General features: G+C 44.6%; 1 protein-coding gene and 1 long non-coding RNA gene across 2 annotated transcripts in view; one reads left to right on the top strand and one right to left on the bottom strand.

Moving 5' to 3' along the window:
• igsf9a (immunoglobulin superfamily, member 9a) overlaps window positions 1–25,112 on the top strand; it is a 36,468-nt gene that overhangs the window by 6,723 nt on the left and 4,633 nt on the right. Inside the window, exons 5-21 of the mRNA XM_057019694.1 lie at window positions 4,120–4,266; window positions 6,551–6,699; window positions 8,062–8,173; window positions 9,048–9,189; window positions 11,443–11,588; window positions 11,914–12,056; window positions 14,232–14,372; window positions 14,760–14,879; window positions 16,400–16,550; window positions 16,841–16,952; window positions 18,450–18,640; window positions 19,780–19,997; window positions 20,375–20,459; window positions 21,039–21,209; window positions 21,599–21,635; window positions 21,892–23,964; window positions 24,270–24,343. Of these exons, the coding sequence (XP_056875674.1) occupies window positions 4,120–4,266; window positions 6,551–6,699; window positions 8,062–8,173; window positions 9,048–9,189; window positions 11,443–11,588; window positions 11,914–12,056; window positions 14,232–14,372; window positions 14,760–14,879; window positions 16,400–16,550; window positions 16,841–16,952; window positions 18,450–18,640; window positions 19,780–19,997; window positions 20,375–20,459; window positions 21,039–21,209; window positions 21,599–21,635; window positions 21,892–23,964; window positions 24,270–24,343 (4,212 nt within the window). The remainder of the gene's footprint in view (window positions 1–4,119; window positions 4,267–6,550; window positions 6,700–8,061; window positions 8,174–9,047; window positions 9,190–11,442; window positions 11,589–11,913; window positions 12,057–14,231; window positions 14,373–14,759; window positions 14,880–16,399; window positions 16,551–16,840; window positions 16,953–18,449; window positions 18,641–19,779; window positions 19,998–20,374; window positions 20,460–21,038; window positions 21,210–21,598; window positions 21,636–21,891; window positions 23,965–24,269; window positions 24,344–25,112) is intronic.
• LOC130517673 (uncharacterized) lies at window positions 18,191–20,269 on the bottom strand. Its single transcript, XR_008947769.1, has 2 exons — window positions 20,115–20,269; window positions 18,191–18,579 (listed from the first exon to the last, which is right to left on the bottom strand). It is a non-coding gene; the product is annotated as an uncharacterized LOC130517673 (long non-coding RNA).

Below are 25,112 nucleotides of genomic sequence, written 5' to 3'. Positions count from 1 at the left end.
TGACCTTTCTAACCTGCTTCTTTTAAGATGGCTCTAACTCTCAAATTGCAATGACCATTGTTGCCTTTGTGCCCGCAGCGTTGACAGCAGTAATGGTTCTGTGAGGGGAAGTTCCTCGGTGCAGCAGCAATACCTGCGTAAAGCTCACTCTAGCCCTTAAGAGCTCAGACAATGGGAACTGTGGACAAAAGCTCAGTTGCTTTCTTTTCAGGCACTCTTATTTTCTGTGGAGCTGCCCGAAGAGAAAGCCTGCAACTGTTCCAAATAATTCCAATACAGATGGATTGAAACACCTGTTTGGAATGCTTATATGTTGAAGCAAAAATGCTAGAATCACAGATGAAATCTTTAAATTCATTGCGGTATTATATCTATTAAGCTGCAACTAATTCATTGTCGATGACATTTCTATGTGGATGTGAAGCTTTCACAATGATTTCAGCTCTGAGTGGACTCGGGGGCAGCGCGGCACACAATAAAGAGCAATACTCGTCACGTTTATGTGCATGTTTGCCAAAGGATCAGAACCTGTGTTCAGCTCTTTGGCCTTTCAGGTCAATGCCACTCCCTCCCCTTCCTCCAGCAGGAAATATGACACATTTACATGGCTATAAAGTCATGTTGGACCTTGGCTGGTGAGATCTTGTAAGCGGAAGAAGGGCAGACTTTAAATTTCTTGCGCGGCTCATAAAATCCTTTTGTTGCCAGATCTGCAGATCACTGATGGCCAATCCTGGATTCTGGATGAGGAAGCAGCTATATGCTGCTCCTAGGAAAGATTGCTCATACTTTATGAAATGAACACCACTGCTTGTGCTCCTCCTATAACCGGGAGGGTAATCACGTGCCTCTCTGGCAGTTTCTCCCTCCGTAACGCAGACAAAAGGCTTGAAAAGAGACTCTTTGTCCTTGCTGTTGCTAAGCTCCAGCTTTCTCACTGGGTGCTGTGGGAGTAACAGGTGCAGGATGGAAAACTGATGCTTCAGAAGTGGAACAACTGGTGTGGATTTCACCTCCTCCAGCCACACAGCTCCTCCACTGCCTCCACCATTTGCCCATGAGGCCCCATTGAGTTGCAGCTCAGCTTGCCGATCAACTCGTGTATCTCTCTTCTTCAGCCCCTTATTTTCTTTTAAAACCCATCTGGTATCAAATTTAAACATTCTCTGTTCAAGCACGCACAGCAACAGAGCGTGATACGCATGACTCTCCTCCAGATTGTTCACCCAAGAATCTTTAAAGCTGGAAAATATAAATATATTTGCTGGAATAAAGCAGTAACGATGGGGGATTAACATGGGTTTGGTGAGTGGGACAGGGAATCTCTCAGCTCACATACACTCACCGTACAGCTGTATAAATACATTTCTCATGTAAATCTCTTAGCAAGAGAGCGGACTGCGCTGCCATAACACATTAAACACAGCCAACGCGGATAATAAGCCTCCTTTGGGGGATGGACAAACACGAGAGTTTGCACTGGGATTACTGACGTCCGTTACAGAAACAAGTATCTTCTGATAGCCAGAGAGCTCTCAATTTAAATTTCAAATGCTCGGCGTGGAGGGAAACCTTATCTGCGTCTTTCTTAAGCGAAACCTGAACAGCTCCGTGTAGATTGCCAACAACGTCTCTCGCTGATGATGCGGGCCTGCTGCCCGTGGATGTGACGCGCTCGGGGACGCTCGCGTCTGCGGACGCCTTAAATATAAGCAGTATGGATGTGAACCACATTTTACAAAAGGGCCATATCCAAGCAAACAAGACGGATTCCTGATCATTTTGGCTTTGGGAGAAAGGAAAATATTTCTGGGCCACTGCTTTTGAAATTATAGAAGGAATCCAAATAAGAGCTGGGTTAAAAATTCTCAGGAAGTATGTGTTCGTCAGTGAAAATTGTGTTTTTCTAGTTTCCTCGTGTGTGCTTTTGAGAGTGTTTTTGGGTGGGTGGTACATGAAAAATCCTTTGAGCATTTTTTGAAGAATGAAGACTTTGTAACGAGTGGTTTCGAGTTTCTTTGTCACCTGAGATTGTTTTGAACGAAAAAAAAGCCTTGAAGGGACTTGAGCAGTTGGAACAGTTTGGTGGGTGTGGGTGTGTGTGTGTGAGTGGATGGATGTAGGCCTGAGTACATCTGTGTCATGTCAGAAGGAAACTGCACTTTAGTTAATTTAACCCTTTCATTGATCATTCATGGGAACATGAGGATCAGGGATGGTGCTGTTGGTGTGGGCGGAGCTTCTGCCTGTTCACAGTCATCTCTGTCAGGCCAGGTCACACCAGCCCAACAGGACCCGAGAGAGAAACAGCATCATTCAAACAGCTCATTGTTCTGCTTAGCAGATATAGCATAGCATGCTCGTGCTGGGTCTTCTCTTGCAGCTTCATCAGTCTGCGTTAACAAATTGTGCAAATCAGGAACTTCCTGTGCACGTTTGTTAGAAAATCTGGTCTATTTTAATCACGCGTTGACTTTGGTGATGAGCTGGTTCCCAAACCTGTGGGGGAAGAAGCAAGAATCTTAATTTATCCAGCAAATATTTGCTCCTCTTTAAAAATGGGACACTTTATTCAACTCAAATTCTCCGTCGGTTGCATATTTATAGACATTATATCATACCTTTTCACCAATAAATGATTTCTGAAGCTGTCATTTGAGAGGCTTATGTTTTAATCTGCTCATGCAGCAGCTTCCAATCATGTGGTGCCACCCTTTCCAGAAGCTTTAGGAACCCATCTACTCTGATTTTCTCCTCTCGGCACAAAAGTATTAGAGCAGTCCAACAACATGGAGCTTTTACTCATTTTCCAAAAGTTCATGGCTCAGTTTAGGTCAATCGTGTTCGTCCACGAGGGCAGAATTTATCCATATCATGTTGGTTCCTCTTTAAAATAATTCTATTTTTACATTATAAGTTGTTCCACTAAAAAAATAAATAAATGACTGCTTTTTAATTGTAATAATCATTATTGTTAATATTGGCCCCAAGTGCATATAGTCAATTATAGAACAAACATATTAACATTGTTAGCCAGCATTCATGAAACACATCAGTTGTGGACCATCAGAATTAATTAAATGATAAACCCATAGCAGGAGAGCACTTAATTTCTGTAACATAGAAGCTTGCAAGAAGGAGCAACCATTGTCCTTTCAGGCTTATCTTTTTAGGCTTATTTTTTAGCAATAAAAACATACTTGATATATTTAGCATTTAGCATTTAGAGCACAGTTCGTCCTGCACAGCACTGTACTGGGCCATATCGCTCGATTCGGCAAACATGAAAAAGATGTAGAAATAAATAAATTACTGCCAGGGGTCAAAGGGCAGGATTTCCAAACCCACTAATCCCCACAGTGTATGCTGATGTGTGTTTTGCTCCACTTTTTAAGCTCCCTCCCCTCCTTTTCCCTTGTGGATTTAGTCCCCTTTGGCAGCTTGGAAAAGTAAATAAGGCGCGTTATCTCTGCTGACATACCTAACTCCAACTTCCTGGTTCGTGTTTGGCTGTCAGAACTGCCCCTCCCTGATGCAGCCAGCAGAAATCACAGCCTCCATTAATAACTACCGCCGCAACACGCATGCCTGTTTCCATGCTGCCGCCTAGCTGCCGTTTTTTTTATTTCGGAGGTTGAGAAAGTCAGACGTTTGTCCTTGTATTGTGCTTCCCTTATACTCAGAGTTGCTTTTTTACTTTCAGTGAGGCCACTGGACAATCGTGTGGGTCATTAGGTGTGATTTATATAGATCCTGGCACATGTGCTCTGCCGACTGCAAAAGATAAAAGGGTTGAAGACAATCATTGGCTCCAGGGATCCGTCACCTGGCAACAGGGAGTTTGCGCTTGCCGTTGCACGTGCGTGTTAGACATTTATATTTTCAGCATCACTTGGCTGTTTTAGGCTACGTTTGAGGACAGTGTTGTTTTTCATGTAGCGGCAAAGGTTGCCTGACATTCTAGCAGTAGAGCACCGGATGCGCATGAACACCGACAAGTGAAAGCAGCGTCCGGCGTGCCCCCATGGCCCCCAGCCTCTGCCCTCCCACCTTTTAAACTGCTGTCTGTTGAATAAATAAAAAGGAAAATGTTCAAAATCATGCCATCTCTTTCCACAGGGCGGGTCTATTTGGTACAAACCACTGCGCTGAGGCTGGAGGCTCTGCAGCTGGATGACCAAGGCTTGTATGAATGTCGAATCCTCTTACTGGATGAGCCCACAGATGAGCTGCAAAATGGAACCTGGACTCAGCTCTCTGTAACTGGTGAGCTTTATGGAATAGTCTGTGCGTGTATTTGTTGCACTAATACAGCGTATTGCTGAGCGAGTGTTTGTGGTCAAAAATCAGTGATCCGTATGTAAAATATCTTTGACACGTCAGTGGAGAAGCCAACTTTCATTCCCAGCATTACTTCCACATAAGAGGGAGCTTGGTGAGTGACACGAAGCTGAAAGACACCTTTACAACCATCATGATTGGCACATGTAATCTACAAGTGTGTGTGTGAAATCACACAACCCTTTTTAATATAATCAACAGTGCACTGTTATCCTCCACTTTGGTTTTAATATCACCAGAGGAGCGCTGACATTTCCAAGTATTGATGCCAGGCTAACGACACCAAACAAGCCTATGATGGTCATTATCCATTTAAGGCTCGAGTGTGAGCAAAGGCCAACATCAAATATCAGGCCCTTCCCTTAGACACACAGTACAAATGTGGTCCCACGGGTATCACCGACTTTATAGCTGTTCGATGACCCGCTGATCTGCTGACCTCTGACCCTGCTGACCCACTCAACAGTTTTGCTGACAGCTTGTTGTAATTAATGTATTTGGATGATCTCTGCATATTCTCTCCTCTCCTCTCCTCTCCTCTCCTCTCCTCTCTCTCCTCTCCTCTCCTCTCCTCTCCTCTCCTCTCCTCTCCTCTCTCTTTACCCACCCCCCCATCAGCAGGAGGGTCCCCCTACATGAGCCTGGTCCTGCTCAAGGTTTCTTCCTGTTAAAGGGGAGTTTTTCCTGCCACTGTTGCTTGTTGGGGGTCAGGCCCTGGGATTCTGGAAAGCGCCTAGAGACAATTTTGATTGTAATGGATGCTATATTAATAAAAACTGATTGATTGCCGTAGACGCACTGAGTCTGAAATTTAAAACTGGACTGCAGTGTTGTACAGGCTCATTCTTCCTTTGAGCTGCATAATAATAATATTACTGCATGGGGGACTTTTATAATCTCAGGAGCAGTTATGCGGGAAAAATGACCTTTTAAGGTCTCCACATTGTCTTTGTGAAGGTCTCCACATTGTCTTCTTGGTGATTTATTATTCCCTGGGTGAAGAAGATGAGTGTTGTGGCAGCACATATTTGTTTAATTTTCCATTTGAATTGAATTTTCCCCTGAGGACATCTTGCAGATCTCACTGTACACTACATTTTGTCACTCTGACCGGCTGTTTCAGTCCCTCTCCAAAATCATTCAAATAGAAAAACCGAAGTTTAAACCTCCAACCGCTTCAGTTACAAAAATGATATCTTCGCTCCTTTTTCTTTAAAACACAGTTTACTATATGTGGGATTTTATTTTATTTTTTTGAGCAAAGAAGTCAAAACAACTCATTAAAAGTTGTTTTGTTAACTTATTTTGTTAAAACCCTATTGGCAAGGCATCGGCTTCGACAGGTGTTGGCATTACACTTATTGATATGCTTAAATAATACATCTCTATTTAAAATATGCGTCATTATTTTTATGTCCTTTTGAAGTTTGTGCATACAGAGGGAGAACCTTCTCTGAGCTCAAACCTGCACAACAAAGCATCACCGCATGCCGCTGATCAAAGCGTGGTGAGACAGTCTCACTGTGGCTGTTAGCAGATGGATGTGAAATCTGTTAGATTGTGGTTGTGTGTTTGAGGCCCTCGGTGTAACCTTACTGCAGATGCTTTTTTCATATCTTATCATTTGAGATCACAGGCCACAAAATCAGATTCAAAACCCCCTGACTGTTATTTTTTCGCATGCAGATATTAACTTTTTTCCCCCAACACTTTCCAACACTCAAAATGAAAGGGCTCTGTGTAATTCATCTTTAAAGGGTGTGATGAGACCTGTATTCAGGTTATGCATGGCAGCAAGGTGCAATGGCTCATCTCATTAAATGCTGGTTCGCAAAGCTGAAGCTTACACCGACTCTGGCTTTTTAATATAGAACTCTTATGACATAGTGTCTTTGTTTGGCTGTTGTTGTCCAGAATAACGATTGCCCCGTCTGCAGGGATTCTACTGCACTTACCCGAACCCCCCACGCTTCTTTCTAGTGTTGAAACCAGAGTAAAGATTTGACATTAAGCTTCTATCGCTCTAATTTGTTCTTTGTTGAGGGTTCCGTCAATTGAACTCTCCTTATTAATTTTTTAAATGTCAGTATCTGATTGGGACTAAATTCTTGGAGCATTTTCTGTTGTATGTTTTGAAGCAATCACAGCCCAGGTGTGCGGAGAAAACCTGCTTTTTTATATTTCTTTTTTTCATCTTTTTTCCCCACAGCCCCGCCCACCTTCACACAGGCCCCGCCCCCCGCCCAGGAAGCCCTTGTTGGAAGTCATCTTTCTCTTGTGTGTGTTGCTCATGGCAACCCGTCCCCAACCATCACCTGGCTAAAAGATGGCAGAGTGATTCAAGGAACAAATAATCAGGTGTGTTTTTACTCATTTGTGTCAGCGTAGGGGTGTGTATCATTCTGCGGCTGCCTGTCATCCTCGATCTAAACATCCCATCCAAGGATGCTTTTGTATCACACTGTGAGCTGATATAGAAACAGAGCAGAGTAGGAGTTTGCATTCAGATTGTACGTTTATACTTACTTACTCTTAGGCAGAACCTACCTGACAAACCTCAACAATTATAATAATGTGTTTAATCTATATCCTAGTCAAGAAATTCTGCAACACAATTGTCACGTCATAACTGTAAGCGATATTTCTCATCTTTCATGATAATATAAGACTTTAAATAACTGTTTAACGAAAGGAATGTGACTTTCCTTTTTCCAACTGCAGTCTGATTTGCAACTGAATGATGACTTCTTTTAGAAAATGTTGCAGAAAAAAAGGCTGTTGTGATTTTTAAAGGGAGCATCAGAGTAAGACTCATTTTTGCATGATGAATGATTAAAGCGTTATCACATCCTCTTTCAGCAGCAGATGATGTAAATGTCTCTGTTCCTCTCTTCAGATTCTTTTTAACTAGAGAAGCTTAACATCAACCACTCTGGTTTAGGGACTGGAACAAAACCTCTGACAGAAACGGCTCCTGTTTGATCAGACTTTCACATTGATAAAGGAATTAATTTTAATTTAAAAACCTACATGACAAAGTTTGCCTTTGAATCCATTCAAAATGGGGACAGTTGCTCTGGTTACTCTGTTTTCACTGCTGTGGCTCCTTTCCTTGCTTCCAAAGTTTGCCTCATTTTCCATGGACAGAATTAAGCTTTAAACTTGTCTCTTACGTGACACAGTGACAATTTTTAACATTGGAATTATTCAGTAAGACACGCAGAGCAACTTCCAAGAACCTTCAGGAGCTAATTGGCGATTTTGAGGCATTGAAATGGAAATTTTGACCTATGATATTAGTAATCCTTAGGCCATTAATGATGCATGATGGTTCAGTGGTTAAGATATTTTTATAGCCCTTCTTTAGGCCTATAGGAGTTTGATTATTTCCATGCTTGTGTGGATATCCTTGGGATCTGCCAATTCCCCTGCATCCAAACACATGTTAATGTTCATTACAAGTCAAAGGCCTTGAGCAGGGCACTTCATCGGCTGGCTCTGCTCCCTCAGGGCTACACATTAGCTGGCCACCTCTCATCTGATGCTGGTTAAACACAGAGGTCAAATTTAAGTGTTTCTCGTGTACAGACTTGGTCTACATCAAACTCCAATAAAAGGAATTATGGAGCAAATAAAGCGCTCCGCGCCACGCTCGGGCTCGAATCTCGTCCAGTTTCCGTTACTGCTTAACTGATGCGTTTGTCACACTGTATTTACCAGGATGGAGTCTTGTCTCTGCATGCGGTGAGCGCGCAGACAGCGGGTCAGTACACCTGCCACGCCTCCAACTCGGAGGGAAACGTGACTCGCGTGACCAAAGTGAAGATCAAAGGTCAGTAGTTGTTGACGCCTGTCGATCCGCCTGCCGGCTCCGTCCGGCTGTGTGGTGTCACTGGTTGTAAGCGTCACTTTACACGTCCGTTTCACCCCTCTTACATCATTTGTCAGAGCCATAACTGAAAACGAATTGGCTGCCAATACCAGGAGCGGCCACGGGAATTTTAAAGGCTGCTTCTTGGACATCTCTTTTCTCCAAACAATAATGTTTGCAGTCTTCCAAAACATTACCAAATGTTTGCTCCCCAAATTCAGGACAAGCGCATGTAAAGCATGCACATATCCAATATCGGTGGATTACACCTACACAGTTTTGCATAATACAGCGCGGAATTTAATTCTGCCTATTTCTCTTCTCTTCCTTCTGCTGATGTTCTCTGGAGAGCCGGGACACGTCTGCAGCTTGGCAGAGCTGGGGAATGTTTTTGTTCTGTTGCGATGTCTCACCCCGCTTCCACTGTGGGATCACACAACTGCAGCAGCCACCTTCTGTTTAATTACCATGAGGAGAGCCCGGTCACATGACCAGAGCCTTGGCAGAGCATGCTTGCGGTTTTGCCTCATAGATGAATTATGGTGGATGAAAAGCTTATCTGGATAAAGTGTGTCTAAAAACCCACTAAACTGTCACTTATTTATAGACTGTATCCATCGGGCTTTTATCATTATAGAGCCGAACAGTAATGACCGCTGTACAGGTCATATATGATCAGGTATGTGTCAGATATGACACATTAAGCTCCATTTTTTCACACATTTGCGGGGGCGTTACATAAGAACCACTGACTCATCAACACTTTAAAGCAAACAATTGAGGACTGTGAACTTGGACTGTGCACATACGATGCTTTCTAATCTGCTTTCCCCAGGCCCTCCCGTCATTGTCGTCCCTCCGAGAAGCATGTCCGTCAACGTATCCCAGGATGCCCTTCTGCAGTGCCAGGCATATGCTGACCCCCCTAACATGACATATGTGTGGAGGAAAAATGGAGAAAACGTATATCACGCAGAGTAAGTGCATTCATTAGTCATTGTGTTGGGGCTGTGTTAGGGTTTTCACCTGGTTTCGAAAGCAGGCAAAACGCAGGGGGAGGCGTGTCGTACAACGTCTTTATTACAAGGTCTGTTCAGAAGTCCTACTGGACTGCAGGAGAAGCACTCGTCCAGCCTTCCTGGCGCACAGAGAGCTCCAACGTGGAGCAACGCGTTCTTCCCTCCAGCAGGGCGGCGTGGGGACCTTGAACAGGCAGGGAGAAGCGTTACTACAAGTACACGCAAATAAACACGATAACTCTCCAATGCTGGCAGACAGGCGCTCATTAAATACGTGGCTATGGAGATTGCCGACAGGTGCGTCTGTCTGCAGTGCCAGCTGAAACCAATTACCGGCTCTTCCACGCCCCCTGCAGGAGAAAGCAAGCAACACACATCCTGGAACCCTGGACCCCAGCACATTGTTGTCTAAGTGGTCTATTTTTACCCTGACCGCTTGATTGATTTAAATTTTCACCTTCTGGTTTAGTTCCCCACATGCACGTCATCAAATGTGGATGTAAGGCTTCAATTTTTCCTTGAATGTTTTGTGCTTTAAAATCAAACTCAAGAAGACGGGGGCAATAATGGAGACGTTCAATCATAAGCATTTATTTTTAGGATAAAATAAAGAGCGTAAAAGCGCAAAGAAACACTTTCCATCATAGTCCATCATTGCATTTTATGTTACCCATACCCTTCCCAAACACATATATATTGACAGCCATTTAACATATGTACCTGTTTCAGACCTTTTAAGTGGGTCGACCTATTAAATTAAACAGCAAACGTGGGACAAAACCAGCAAAATAATGCAAAAAGATACAGCAGTTACTGAAATAGACCGATTTGCCTTTTTAACTGTCGGAGGCTATTAGTACGTCATTTATCAGCGCATGTCGGCACAGGTGAAGCATTAAAAGAGAGCTGCTGTCATGGCAATAAAAGGGGTGAGTCACCTGTATTAACAGTTTTTGTTAAAATGGCAGCCCACGTCAAAACTGAGAGGATCCGTTAGGAAAGATTTTAAAAATATGCTGTGAACGTGTGGCCAACTCAGTGGGAGGGACACAGATTCAAAAATCTTTTTATTTAGTTATTGACTAAGTCATAATAGAATAAAATTGTTGATATATCATCATTACATCATCACACAATGGCCCTTCACATGATGCCGTTCTTATTTTTCCACGTACTGTGTAAATAAGCCCTTTTAAAAGGACTTGTGCTGGATTTATTATGGTACGTTCTATGTGTCGCCTGCGCGTGCAGTATGCGTAACAAAGACGACGCTCTGGTACGTCTGGGCCATACTCTGTTTATCTTTGGGCTCGACATGCACGACCAGCCTTTGCAACGCTTCAGTGACCACTTGGACAAATGTTGGTATTTGCGGGCATATTCTCTTGATTACTCTTGGGCTGGTTCATCAATTAGTCAGAGATGAAGCAGAAATTCAGTGGCAGACTGATCACAGCTGTTGCAGTGTGTCACAACAGTTTATGGTGGCATCAGAAATGTGGGTCATAATTACACATTTGGCGAGCACTACGCATTTCTTATTTTAAAAAATGGTCTTTTTTCCCCTCTTTAAGTGTTGGTGTCTTATTTGTGCAGCGGTGGTGATCGGCCACACTGGATCAAGGCTATCTATGACTTTCAGTCTATTACTAAAAAAAACAACAACTCCATATAATAATTTAGTTTTAGTTTTTGTTTGTTATACATTTATATTTCATTTCTTTGCAGCGATGCCTACACTTGACACATTTCAGGCCAGCCCGAATTGCCAATTCCAACAAGTATCAAAAGAATCTTGGCAGCCAGACTTTGAGTTATGCTATGTTGCAAAAATGTGTAATTATAATTTCATCTTGAGTTCTCAGCTGGCCATGTACAGCAGGAGCTTGTTAAAAGAATAGCGTCACCTCCTGCTGCTGGACAGTTATATAAGTGCCGGAACAGTCTGGAAATCTACCTGATTGTCACTACATTGAGATCTTTTACAGGTGTAATTTCTCATTTTTAAAATGCCATTTCACAATGGGAGAAAAAAAAATTTGCTTGAAAAGAAGGTTGTAATTGTCCATTATGTTTTGTACAATATCTTTTGTTCATTTTAAATACAAGATGTGCCAAATCAAGTGGGCGTGGCAAGTGCTGTCTTTAGAAATCGACTGACTTGGTGTGTGTTTGTGTTTGTATTTCCTTCCTTTTTAAAAAAAAAATAAGGTCGCTGAAGTCACGAGTCAAGATCATGGTAGATGGAACTCTTCTCATCTCCAGTCTCATCCCAGAGGATTCTGGGAACTACACCTGCATGCCCACCAATGGCCTGCTGATCCCACCTACAGCCTCCGCCAACCTCACCGTGATGCGTCAGTTTCCGTCTTTTTATCCCCTTTTCTTTTTTCCTCATCATTCATAAACACACCAGATTTCTTGGAACTAAAACATTTCTAAAGGGCACTTTTATTTATCCTATTTCAAAGAAATTAGGGCATTGGTGAAGTGTGAAATCCCGATGGTTGAGCTGGCTAACACACTAGCATGAATTTATTTTTGTTTGCTTTGTTTTTGTTCCATACATATCATTTTTAATGATTGTTATATTCTGTTTAGGGTATCGGGGGGTTAACTGTTGTGTTGATGAAGGTGTGTGCTGAGCGACTAGTAAACAGCCTTTTACTCATCTGTGTTCAGATCCAGCCCAAGCTCTCCAAATGCCCCCACAAACATACCTTCCCACAGGTATGGAGGGTGTCATCACATGCCCGGCAGCCTCTCAGCCTCCATTAATCCGTGTTGATTGGACAAAAGACGGTGAACCACTGGACCTGTCCACGGTAATCAAAACAGTACTTTGTACATACAGGGGCAGCGGCCTGGACACCCCTGGTCAAAATGAACAACGTGATCTGCAAACAGTCTAAAGCAATAGATGAAACATCTGCATTTTAAACAAGATCTTTTTTTCTTTTTTACTTTGAACCTTTACATTTTCAAGGTAAAAGAGAAATAAAAGGCCCCCCAGCAAAAGTTTGGGTTTGGAGCGGGAGACTGTGGGGCCGATGGCCAAAACCTTGTGGTTGTGCCTTTTACGGTAGTTCATCCTGACTTTTGAGGTGTGTTTAGGATCAACATCCACCCACAGAGGCCATCCTTTTCAACTTCAGCTTTTGATGCTGTTATATTCACTTCTAGAATTTTTTTGAATTTATTATTTCCCATCTTTTTCTTACTCCTAATCCAGAGAATCTAATCCAGGGAAACCTTCTCTTACTCACTGGCTGCATCATGCAGGACAGGTGTTCTTTTCATGAAATTCTGCACCCTTTCCTCTACAAACCTTTGCTCTTTTCAGCCAGACTTCTATGCTGACTTCTAATGCATCAGTGTTGTTAAGTTGTTCTTTTGATGCTGAATTCTGTGGCGAGGAGGCTGTGGAGGTGTTATTCTGATGACTCTTCCATAAGGACTGTTAGTGCCGGTGGTGCTGAACAGTTGAACAGCGCCACGACTCCCAACCTCCCTGAAGGTCTTTTGCAGTCAACAGCGAGTCGAAATTCGAACAGAAGTCCTCCCTGATGGGTTTCTTGGTCTTCCAGACCTTTTTCTGACCCCTACAGTTCCTGTTAACTTCCATTTCTTAGTTAGATTCCAACTGAGGGAACAGCTACCTGAAAACACTCTGATATCTGATCTTATTCCCCCACCATGTGGGCTTCAATCATTTTCATTTTCGGAGTGATCGGCAGCTGCTTAGGGACCCATGGCCGCTGAATGCTGGAGCAAGATTAAAGGAGTCTCCGTAACGCTTTAAAGATTACCTCACCTGGACTTAGCTAATGATGAATGTAAACAAGCCAAGGTCCTAACGGGCACCATGAGGTCTGATGCATCGGGCACAGTTCTTTTTCTTCTTTTTGTACAAAACCAAACTACAATGCTGATATTACTTACTGGAATTTTGACCAGATTTTTTTGGGGGGCGGGGGCTGTGAACGTTCCTGCATGCAGAAGCTCAAATCTCAACCTACTTTGTTCAGTCAGACTGGCTCTCTATATTCCTGAATATTTCCCGAACTGCTTCCATTTCTCTTGACAGTTGAATACATTGTTGTTGTTTTTTTTAGTAAATAAACACAAGACGCCACTGACATCACTGAAGTGACAGCTTTCAGCAGCCTGTCATGCAAATGCTCTCCTGACAAACTTCCGCACCTGTTTACAAAGCAGCAGAATCCTCTCACTATTGCTCTCACTATTACTTTATGTTGGCAGTTTATACGTATATTCATGTGATATAAGTACAATATTCTCATTTTCTGGTTGGATTACTGAAGGGCCACATAATCTAATTTCCAAGTGGAATCATTAGTTTGAAGGAATCTATCATTTGAACCAGCAGCGGCAAGTTTTTATTTTGAATTTTTTTTTATTGCGTGCAAAGCATCCACCCGCTTTCCCCCTCCGCCTGCTGATCCCACTTTGGCGTGAGCGATGGATATGCCAGTGAACGAGAGCGCCACAGGAACCGTGATGGATTCCCGCCGTGCCAGATAGTTTCAGGCTGTTAATTCACCAATTATTGCAGAACCGCGGTGGATGTGACGAGCCTCGCTATCGGCTGGAACGGTGTCTCACAGCCTCGTTCAGCTGACGATAGTGGCTGTTTCAACTTCACTACACCAATGTAAATGCAAACCTTTTGTGCCATCTAAGTATAACACCAGCGCTCCGCTGTCCCTTAATAACAGGGAAAGAAAAAGATAAAATTCAAATGTTGCTCCAAGAGATCGTGGAACTGAAGCTCCATCTGAATCCATGAAAGCGGTTAGAAAAGAGGATGTTTTAAGTGAGAATAGGCCATTGCTCACGATGTGCCTTTGATGGTTTAGATTATTCTTGCAGGATTTCTGATGATATTAAATACTTTGTGGTTTTGTGTTTGAGTCAGCGGAAATCATTTCTGTATTCCTGAGGACACGTCGCATGTCTTATCCTATTTTCTCCCATAGTATCCAGGATGGACCTTGACCTCGGCCGGATCTCTTTTAATGGCCACGGTCAATGACGACGCGTCCGGCGTGTACACCTGTACTCCCTACAACAGCTACGGGACCGCGGGTGCATCTGGACCAACGGATGTAATCCTGAAGGTTGGTGCACGCTCCCAACTGTCGCAGGGCCAGAGCTGAACATCATTTTTAAAAGTCTTGCTCGGGACATTGAAAATGCGGCGCCGTATGTGTCTGCACCCGCTGTGCATGTGTTTTAATTAGACACAACCACATCTGTCGCGGCCTATTAGAAACTTAACAGACATGACATTTTTCTGACCTTTTCGCTTCGACGCGGAAGCCTCCTGGCGTTAATGCAAGTCAACTCAGACTCACTGCAACGGCTCCACTATTAGGGAGTTAATTGTGGGGCTAATCCTTTTGTTATTAAGATAATCTTGTCCAAAGCTGCGGTAATCCAGTCTTAAAATCCATTGTTGGAATCGCTGCAATCTCCCTGATGCAGCTTTATTGCTCATGAAACAGGACCCCCCATCATTTAGCATCACACCGGAGACGCAGTACAGAGAGGAGACCGGTCGAAGCCTGCTCATCCCCTGTCAGGGAAAACACGAGGATCCGACCATCAAAGTTACCTGGAGCAAGGTAAATCCCTCAAAGCCGTCACTCCAACATTCCCGCTCTAATCATCAGCACGCGGCTCAGCTCAAGGACAACCTTTGTGTCGCATGTGGCTCACGTGGCTCTCGGCTAAGAAATCTATCATCTGCAAATAAAATGGATGAATCAAATAAAATAAAATGTAAAAATCATTTAACAGCCAATACCTGCTGTGGAAGACACTCACCACCATTATATTAGGTGTCAAATGTAGTTGCTTCTTTAGTTTAAGTATCTCGGGATCTTGTTCATGAGTGAGGGTAGGATGGAACGTGAGACAGGTGGATCGGAGCGGCGTCAGCAGTGATGCGGGCGCTTAACCGATCCGTTGTGGTGAAGAAGGAGCTGAGCCGGAAGGCAAAGCTCTCGATTTACCGGTCGATCTACGTCCCGGTCCTCACCTATGGTCATCAACGTTGGGTGATGACCGAAAGAACGAGATTGCGGATACAAGCGGCTGAAATGAGTTTCCTCCGCAGGGTGGCCGCGTTCAGCCTTAGAGATAGGGTGAGAAGCTCAGACATCCGGGAGGGGCTCGGAGTAGAGCCGCTGCTTCTCCACAGCGAGAGGAGTCAGCTGGGGTGGCTCGGGCATCTGGCTAGGATGCCTTCCGGACGCCTCCCTTTAGAGGTGTTCCGGACATGTCCCACCGGGAGGCAGCCCCGTGGCCGGCCCAGGACTAGGTGGAGAGATTATATCTCTCGCCTGGCTTGGGAGCGGCTGGGGGCTGTCTGGGCATCCCTCCTGAAGCTGCTGCCCCCGCGAGCCGGATCCGAATAAGCGGGAGAAAACGGAACGGAACTTCTTTAGTTATTATCTGTTGTTATAGAACATGTGCATCTTTTAATGTAAATTGTGAAAATAGATGTTGTCATTTCTTTAAGTGGTTATATGCATTAAAAAGACACGGATAAAGTGCATTAATTTACTGACATCTGTGTCATTGTTGACTAAAATGACATTAAAGTATGTGGAAAAGTTGGTGCAGTGGAAAAGTATACACCAAAAAACATTAGGTTTCATAAATAATTCCATTAATTTACATTTCTAAAGTGTGTTTCATATTTCAAAGTGGTAACCAAAGAGGTTCGCTCCTGTAAAACAAATTCCTAAAGAAGCACAACTGTAAAAATGAAGACACGATCAAAAAAATGTGGGTGAAGACATGAAATGTCCTTATAAATGTCAGACACATCTAGGTGTTGGAATTTTTGAGTCGTGGGTTTCATTAATCAAATATGAGCGATGACTCAAAGTCCAGCCAGTAAAGTGTTTCAGAGTTCTTGGAACTTTGGCTGCAAATCACTGAACCCCCACTGTTTTTCCTGCATCTGGAACATTTGAGATTTCTTATTTTAGGTCCACTTGAGCTGAGGGCTTGTGAGTACAGAGGCCTCCATTTAAAAGGCTTTGTCCAACAGGTTACTTCAGTATGCCGCCCATTCCAGCCGTGCTGAACTTTTAAGAGCCTAATTCTGAGGAATTCTTTGTTTTGTTCTCTCCAGGTGGACCTGGTGCGGCGCACTTCGTACTCCATCCTGGCCAACGGCTCCCTGCTCCTGCAGCCTCTGACCAAGGACCACCAGGGCGCCTGGGAGTGCACCGTTACCAACCAAGTGGCTGCAGTCAGAACCAGCACCAGCGTCTTTGTGCTGGGTCAGTGTCGGATAAATGCTCGCAACAGGGCACCAGTTTAAATCCAGAGTTTTCATTTTAGATTTTATTTTCGAGCATCCGTTCTTCTAAATGCCCTTTTAGTTCAACGCATCTTTCAAAAACAAATCAAATTTTCTTTTTGCTGTGAGTCTCCATTGCACCCACCATTTGAAGCCTCTGCCTCCGATCCGCCTCCGACAGTTAAATGTAGCACATCAAGAGACGGTCTCTATACTTTGGAAGCACGGTTGAAGTGCTGGATGATTTCCATCGACTCCTCTGTGTTGCAGGAACCAGTCCCCACGCCGCCACCTCTCTGTCCGTCTCTCCGGGGGTAAAGCAGGCCAACATATCCTGGGAGGCAGGCTTTGATGGAGGATCAGCGCAAACATTTTCAGTTTGGTGGGTGTAAAGCCTCCCACTTTCTCCTTCGGCTGTAACCATGGCAGCCATTGACAGAGCCTGTATTATTGTATTGATCTGGAGGAGAAGAATTCATTTATCTGTTATCACTTCTTGGCAACTGCAGGGGAACATGCTATTGCTTTCATAATGCAGAGGCCACGTTTGCAACATGACAGAAGGTTGCAGGAAAAATGTGGGCCACGACCAGTTCAGAGAGTGAAGGCGATGTACAAAGTGCACGTATTGTTTATCTTAATGGCTGTGTAACCTGAAAGTGCAGGAGGAGACGGCGGCATGATGAGCTATCTTAATCCCTGAGAGGGTAATTGATCTCTGCTGCCGCAACGAGCAGCATGCAAATGGGTATATATAACATTAAAATGGAGGTCTAACTACATCAGCCAGTCATCCTTTTAAATGAGCCCTTTCCTTGACTGGCTGGTTGGATAGGATCTTGGATTAAGGAGGGGAATTATGAGGAATAATCCCTACTCTGAGCTACGACAACAGATCAATTTAGCTTTTTATCTACACAAGTCTGAACTTTAACAGGATAAATTGTGAATCCTTTAACTCCTACAATCTATTCTCCTTTGCCCCAGAGATACTGTATAAACAGACCTTTGTGCCAAATCCATAATCAAACACAAATAAAGATGTGAAATGATGTAAACACAACAGTAAAAAGGTTACGGTGTGACAAAACATCTGCATCTCTGTACCAGTTAAACCCAATGGAAACAGCAGTTAAATTAAAATCTAATAATAAAAACCATAAATAATACTACCAAAACTTTGTGTGAAAGCACAGGACTGATCTGAGAAGAACAAATATTGATCAAATGCCATAAGAATCTGTCTTTTCTTCTCATTTATCTGTTTTTTTTATTATTTATCTCCACTGAGATTCACCTGCTGGAAGCATTTAAAAGAGCAAATGTTCAAAACAAATGTTCTCAAATCTGAATCATCAGGCTTAAATGTTTTCTACTCCTGCGTCACGCTCAACAACCATCATCATCTTCAGCACAAAAAAATCATACTGCCCTAAAAACTGAGCTCTAATTAAATGAATGTTGATGTGTTGATGTGTGCAATGCTTGTTCGGTTTTTCTCACACGAGAGCCAAACCTGTCAGAGCAAACCTTTAAAAAAAGCCCCGATCATCACACTTCCATTAATAGTTTTTAAGGTTCGCATATCAGCAAGCAAAGAGGTGCCGGTTTAGCCTTGGGTCATGTAATTTGTTCTTTATTAAGCAGGCAGAGATCCCCAGCTCCACTTGAAACATGGAAATCGCTCTAATTGGCGGCGCGAGCTCTCAGCGCGATTGCAGTCATACATCAGCGGCGTCTCTGCCTCAAATTCTGCAACTGATGGAGAGCATGAATGATTAATGAAACCTACTTTTCTGTCATGTTCCATAAAACCAGACTCGGTGTTTCCCGCCCCGGCTTTTGTTCTCACGTCTTCTCTCTGCCTCTCTCTCTCCAGGGTGAAGAAGATTTCAGCGAGCGATAATGATGGGAAGCAGGGCTGGTTCTCTGTGTCTGTGCCCCCCAAGGCTGGCACCAAGATGCACGTGGCAAATCTGTCCTCCAACACAGGCTACCAGTTCAGCATCCTGTCGCAGAATAAGATGGGCACGGGACCTTTTAGCGAGATCGTCACCGCTCGGACCTTGGGTCAGTCCTCCCGCTTCAGAGATTGCTTCTCTTAACTCTTTTAGTTGTCTGAGCAGAACCTTAACAACTTGGATGTAAATGTTAGAAGGCTGAGACAGATAAAATGCCTGTGGTGTGAAAAATGAGTGCAACTTTTGCTCGGTGGATAAAAACCGAGGGTTGGCTCCGCAGAAGAAGGGGTTCATTATAACTGGGAGAGTATAAAAAGGCTTAAAAACAACATGCTGGTGGCTAATTTGCTTCTATGAATGTCACTTTTCTGGTTAGAGTTTCTGACACCAAGTGCTGTCTCTCCTCATCGAGACCAATGCCGGCGCTCAAAAAAATAGAAATTGCCCAATTAGGCAGAAAATAATCTTCGCTGAGGACCATTTATTGTTCAAAGGCACTTTGAATAATAGCCCAGTTCTCCTGTATGATCTGCATGCGTGGAAAGTGTAGGAGTCCTCCCGACCAGGCACATCATTGATAAAAGAAATGCTAATTACCAAATTTAGACCCTTTACCTTCACTACTGTGAATGGGTCTTTCTTGCGTTGTCAAAAGAACATTTCTATCCAATTTCCACACTGCTTATTTTGTTCTCTTTAGCTGGACGGACATTACACTTATTTTTGTTTAGCCTTCTGCAAAGCTTGCCTGCAGGAAAGGATTTGTTCTTCACTGTGATTACAAGTCTGTCACATTGTGGAAAATCTTACAAGGTTAATGGTTTTTTCCCCCCACCCTGCTGTAAATAGTTTATCCTTCCCAGCAGCAAGTAGACATCTTCAAGACGTCCAGCTCACAAAGCGCCTTTGAAGATGAAACCTGCTGCTGGAATCTTTTTCCAAGGCTTGTCGGAAGAATCAGGGCAGCAGGGCTTTTTGGTTCTAACTAGATCCTCTCTTCAGATAACTCCAAAAGAAACGTCTCATAATGACATTTTTAAAATTTAACGTTCAAGCTGAGACTTTATTGTTGGACTCCACTGTTGGAGTAAACATCATCAAGTTGCTAATCAAACTTGCATGTTGCAGATTTGGAACCCCAGAGCTACTCCAACCAATCACTCTCAAAAGATTGGACGTCTGCGAGCTGATTTTTTCAACCCCACGTCTGACTGTCTGGAGGTCTTTTTCTTATTCCCTCTGCTTCAGGATCTCCACTGAGGAGAGGCAGACTGAAGCCCCCGGCGTCTCTATCAGCTAATCAGAGCTCGGCAGGCATTATTCTGCAGTGGTCGCTTCCCGAAGTGCAGAACCCTCAGGTTACCGCCTTTGTTCTCCAGTCCCGCACCGAACAAGGGGAGTGGTTCAATCTGGACGAGAACATCGGCGCCAACAGGAGTGAGATAGTGGTTCCAGGTCTGCACAAGGTACAGAGCCATGCACAATGCCCCCTCTGAGACTAATCAGTCCACGCACACAACACTGTGGAGATTTTTATCTAGGCTAGCTTTCACTCCCCGGGTCTCTCAATGATGCACACCTACCTCGCAGCCGCCACTTTTCCGTCATCTTTCAATCCGCACTCTGTGCCCTGGCTTTGCGTCTTCCTCCGCACATTGTTTTGGTTTTTAGTATCCAGGCCTTCACAGATTCAAATGAACTTCATTAGCATTGCAAGCAGAGGCCCGTGTTGACAAAGTGTGGTTTCATCCTCTGTCCTCTCTGCTGTGTGTGTGTGTGTGTGTGTGTGTGTGTGTGTGTGTGTGTGTGTGTGTGTGTGTGTGTGTGTGTGTGTGTGTCTCAGGACCGCGCATACGAGCTGCGGCTGCTCTCTCGTTGTGGGGAGTTGCTGAGCGAGCCCAGTCCATCAGTCAATGTCTCCACCATTGGTAGGTGTCTGAGAACAACCTTAACCCCTCACCCCACCCTTCCCATCCTCCTCCAGCAGTCTCCTTTTCCAAACCCTATTCCCATTCTTCATTTTCCAGTTCCAACACTGGAGCCAAATTAGAGCGATGCCTCGGGGAATTCTGCCCATTACAAGCTCAAGTGATAGAAAATGGCTTCACTAATAACTTTAAAGAGTTAGCAACAGAACTTTTATTGGTCTTTTCTGATTCTAATGTGCAAGTGTGAAATGAATTTTTCATTAGATTAGAAATACAGAGATATCAAAGGAGTGGATCTGGTATCCCAGTGGTATCACCAGGGTTACGATGCTGTTCAATCATCTGCTTATAATATCAGTCTGGAGAAATTTACGGTTTGCTGATAGTCATCATCAGTGATTACATCCATTTCACAGTTATACTAGGCCAACCTCATGGTTCCAGATCTTTGTGTGATATGCAGAGATTATTTTAACAGCCTAAAATAAAGCAAAATTACTTTTAAAGTTGTTTCCACTACTTCCGCCTAGTAAGTTCTGCTGACTTTAAAAAAAAAAAACTGTTCCAATGATGTCACAGGGATGGACAGCTACCCGGTCTCGTCCCAGCTGCTGGAGAACGTCCCAGAGCCATTGATGGCCGGTGTCCTGGGCGGGGTTGGCTTCATGGGCCTGGCCCTGGCTCTGCTGCTGGGGAGCGCCTGGGTCGTCAGGCGCAAGATGGGCCGACGCTGCAAACAGGAGGAAGACGGTAACCCCCTCCTCGCTCTAGGGAATCAGCAGACACTCACTTTGATGAACTGCATCATGAATATAACAATTTATTCAATAAAATATTGAAGGCACTTTTACTCCATTATATAAATCATGCTACCCCCCTGCATGGTTCTGCTGCTCCTCTGTTCTCCCGCTCATCCATTCAGTTGTTAAAGTTATTGATGTCATTTACATTACTCGCTAATTAGGGTAATTTCTCATTAGTGGTTGATAAATGGAAGTGTAATTAACTTTTTGGACAAGCCTGTGCATCCCTTGCCCTTTAATGGACTCCTATTAGGGGGGGGGTTGTTCTTGCTTCCTCTCAGTGTGGTTGTATCCTAATGAGTCAAATGCCATCTCGTCCCTCTTCCTTCCCTCCAGAACCCCCTCCTGCCATCTATAAACGCTCCCCATCGATGTGAGTACCCCTTTTTCATTCCTTAATTCCTCCCATTGCCCTTTCCTTCTGCAAACGTAAATGCCCCGAAAATGCCAGCACCTCAGCCGTCTTCTTCATCAAAACCGATTGACCCTCTCTCCGCTGCTATTCTGGTCTGTCTGACTAAAGTGTCTTTCCTCCCTTCCTCTCACACAAACCGTTATTCTCACTCTTTTCTGTTTATTTTTGTTTTCGTATTCACCCGCCTCTTCCTCTTTTACCCCGTCTGTCACAGAAAGACTTCAGGCAGCGGCAGTCCAGACAGTGTGTTAAAGAAAAGCCTCCTGCCACCCAGCAGCCTCTGCCCCACCACTTCCTCTAGCACCTCCTCCCCGTCCTCCTCGCAGGCAGACTGCTCCTCCTTAGGCAGTGAGAGCCATCACTGGATGAAGCACCTCTCCACCAGCAAGAGTTGTCTCAGCAAGGCGACCTCATACCCCGTTTCTTCTTCAATCGAGCTGATCTCTCGGGGCTCAGATGGACGCTTTCTGATCCCGCCGTATAAAAATGACACACCGGGTCCTTGGAGCAAAAAACATTGCGACCAGCTCGAGGGAGTTCGAAGGTCTGTGTCGCTGCGGTCGGAGAGGTTGGAGAAAAAAGAGCCCCCCTTTGTGCTTTCTGTTGAACTCCCACCTTGCGATCTGACCGAGGCGCTTCCCTCTAGCCAGTTTTGTAGCACGGCTCAGCACCTGCCCCACCGTGAACCGTTCGGTACGGAGTCAAACGCAGGCGATGACCGCTTCCCTGACCTCAGCAGTGTGTGTTCAAACGGCAGTTTGGCCACATTTCCAGCTAAAGATAGAAAACACACTCTTACTTTTCCAGTTCTCCCACATATCAGGCGCGGCCTCGGGCAGCCAGCTACGAACGCCAGCGCGCTGGTTCTGCAAATGGAGCACGAGCGTGAGAAAGGGAATCTCAATCACTGCCTGAAACTGGCTCAGGAGAGGGAGGAGCTGGAGAAGGAGCTAAAGAGGTACACTTTGGAAAGAAGCTCTACAAGGCAGCAGCATTTAGGTGGAGAAAGACAGGGGAGACGGGATTCTGAGAACCTGTGGGAATATAGGAGCAGGACCCTTCCTCACAGATACCCCCAGGGCAACAAGCAGCGCTCTGCCCTATCGTCAAGCAATTTTTCAACACCTTCCTTAGGCTGGGAAGCTCCTGCATCGAACTTAAGCTGTGCAAATATGTCTTTGAGTCCTGCTATGTCTTCTGACACAGAGCGGCAGCTTCACTGCGGGGAGGGAGGTGGGAAATCCATAGACAGATGGACTCTCCCATATCAGCCCTCAAAGAAACACAAAAAGGAAGTGGCGGGACCGAAGGGCTGTGATGGGTCACCAGAGAGCAGTCCCAGTCATTGTAGCATTTCAACTTTGTCTTTCCATAGCAACAGATATACTGAAAGATCGAATTCAGCTCTCAGTGCAGTTGCTCACGCTTCAGGAGTGAAAGAGCTTTTTCCAAGTGCTTCTGATGAAAAGGTCAGTGTGGAAATGAGTGTGGATGAGCCACAGTTGGAGGAAAGTATAGTAATACCTTCCAGGTTAATGCTGCACCACAGGATCGCCTCTCATCTGCAGCATGGCCATTCACCAGCTAGTGGAAGCTGGTTTGAAGACCAGGGTGATCCTATTTTTGGAGGTTCTTCTATCAGATATACTCCTCCGGACCCTCGGCTTGAACTTTCAAGAGTCCGAAGTTCTAAAATCTGGGAGTCTGCGCTTCTAAGTCGTAGCCTGGACATGAGGAGACAAAAGGAGGAGCAGTTCCTTACTCCCAATGCTTGGATAAACTCTCTTAGCCAAGAGAACTGCTCTGCTCTATCTCCCGACCGCACATCTTCTTTGTTCCTGGAAAAACGGGGGCTGCCTTCCAGGACAGTCCTCAAATCTCCCAACAATTGTCCCTCTACTTCCCAACCTCCGCAGGAGAGTTCAGATAGACTATCTTTGAAGAATAACACGTTTCTAAACTCAGGTTGTAAAATAAATGAATGTGGCCACCAGGAGGTGGTTGCAGAGACGCAAGGTTCCTCAGAGGTGCTGAAGGACCCTCCCGCATGTGTCCACGACGACAAACACCTCGACGACAAACACCTCGACGCACTCGAGATAGAGGCAGGAAGCTACGAGGGAGTTCCACAGTCTGGCAGCTACAGCAGCTACGCCAGCAGCGGCCGGGGCAGTATGGGACCGGCCAACGGGCTGCTGTCCGTTTGTCACCTTCCCCCGAGCCTCACCATCTTCCCGGAGACTGTGGAGGGGAGCCAGAGGAGGACCCATGATGACGCTCCCCACAGGTATTTATGAAGACAAAAAAACCAAAACAATCAGGGGACTTTATTGATTTTTTCTAGTTTTATTATTTATAAAAAATCAGGTTCATCTCTGATTGCTTTTTGTTGAATTTCCACACGTGAAATCCAGTTACTTACTTTCACAATCCAAGTCCTTCCATTGAAAACCCTCTCGTCCTTCAAGCACAGTCTGATGTACTGTGTTCTGTGCTCCATCATTCCGAGAGAATATACCCCCATAAATAGCAGAACTCTTCGTCTGCATTGAAATGCCGACTGTGCTAAGCCATGTTCTGTGACCTCTGCAGGAGAAAGGCCTCGGTTGATGAAAATTATGAGTGGGATGCCGCTGATTTCTGCTCGCAGCCTGGAGACTACGAGGGTGAGAATTTCTCTGCGCATCATTTCTGTGAAGGCTGCATTCGGTGCACAAATGGAACTGATTATGCCGCATTCAAACTGTATGGATTGTTATTTACACCCATTTGTTGTTTAAAACTCGTCTAAGGCTCCCATGAGGCTCCCATCTTCATGGATGTTTTGTGCAACCTTTCCCTTGATTTTTTTTTTTTTTAGTAAGATACGAAGAAACACACTTTTAACAAGCTCGGAAAGCATCAATTGTTGGGTGAGAGTTGGAGGGAAATTGCAACTTTCACCAGCTGTGTAATCAAAAGCAGTGTGCAAGCGGCCCGAGACAGCTGGTTAGAAAACAATCCGTAATGGTTTGAAACCGACCGTCGTGTTTGCTGTCTCTAATTGTCCTTATTTTCCCTAACTAGACTCCCTGTGTCACACATGTCTGCTCTGTAATGAAATTAGAGGCCGACTACACAATTATGAGATCATATACTCGGATTATGATTAATAACAGGGCTGACTGTCGGATCCAGATGGTAGGGCGGTGAAAAAACCCTTTCCAGAGGAGTCTGTTGTCGGATGAAACGAAAAAAATGGAGGTGTTTGGTCACAGTCAGGCTTTATCCAAAACATTTCTGTGCTACAAGACAGTGAGGTGAATAATCAGGAAGGAGGGCGAACTCCAAACTCTTCCTGAAGGCTCGTAGCACAGCTGGATGCTGCAACAGCACACGCAGCTTGAGAGTTGAGAAAATGGCTAAATTAGCACAACATGTCCCCATTTTAAACTG

The sequence above is a fragment of the Takifugu flavidus genome, chromosome 20 (genome assembly GCF_003711565.1).
Source record: "Takifugu flavidus isolate HTHZ2018 chromosome 20, ASM371156v2, whole genome shotgun sequence".
Taxonomy (NCBI): Eukaryota; Metazoa; Chordata; class Actinopteri; order Tetraodontiformes; family Tetraodontidae; genus Takifugu; species Takifugu flavidus.
The sequence above is the reverse complement of the archived record's forward strand: the minus strand, read 5'-3'. Positions and strand labels throughout refer to the sequence as shown.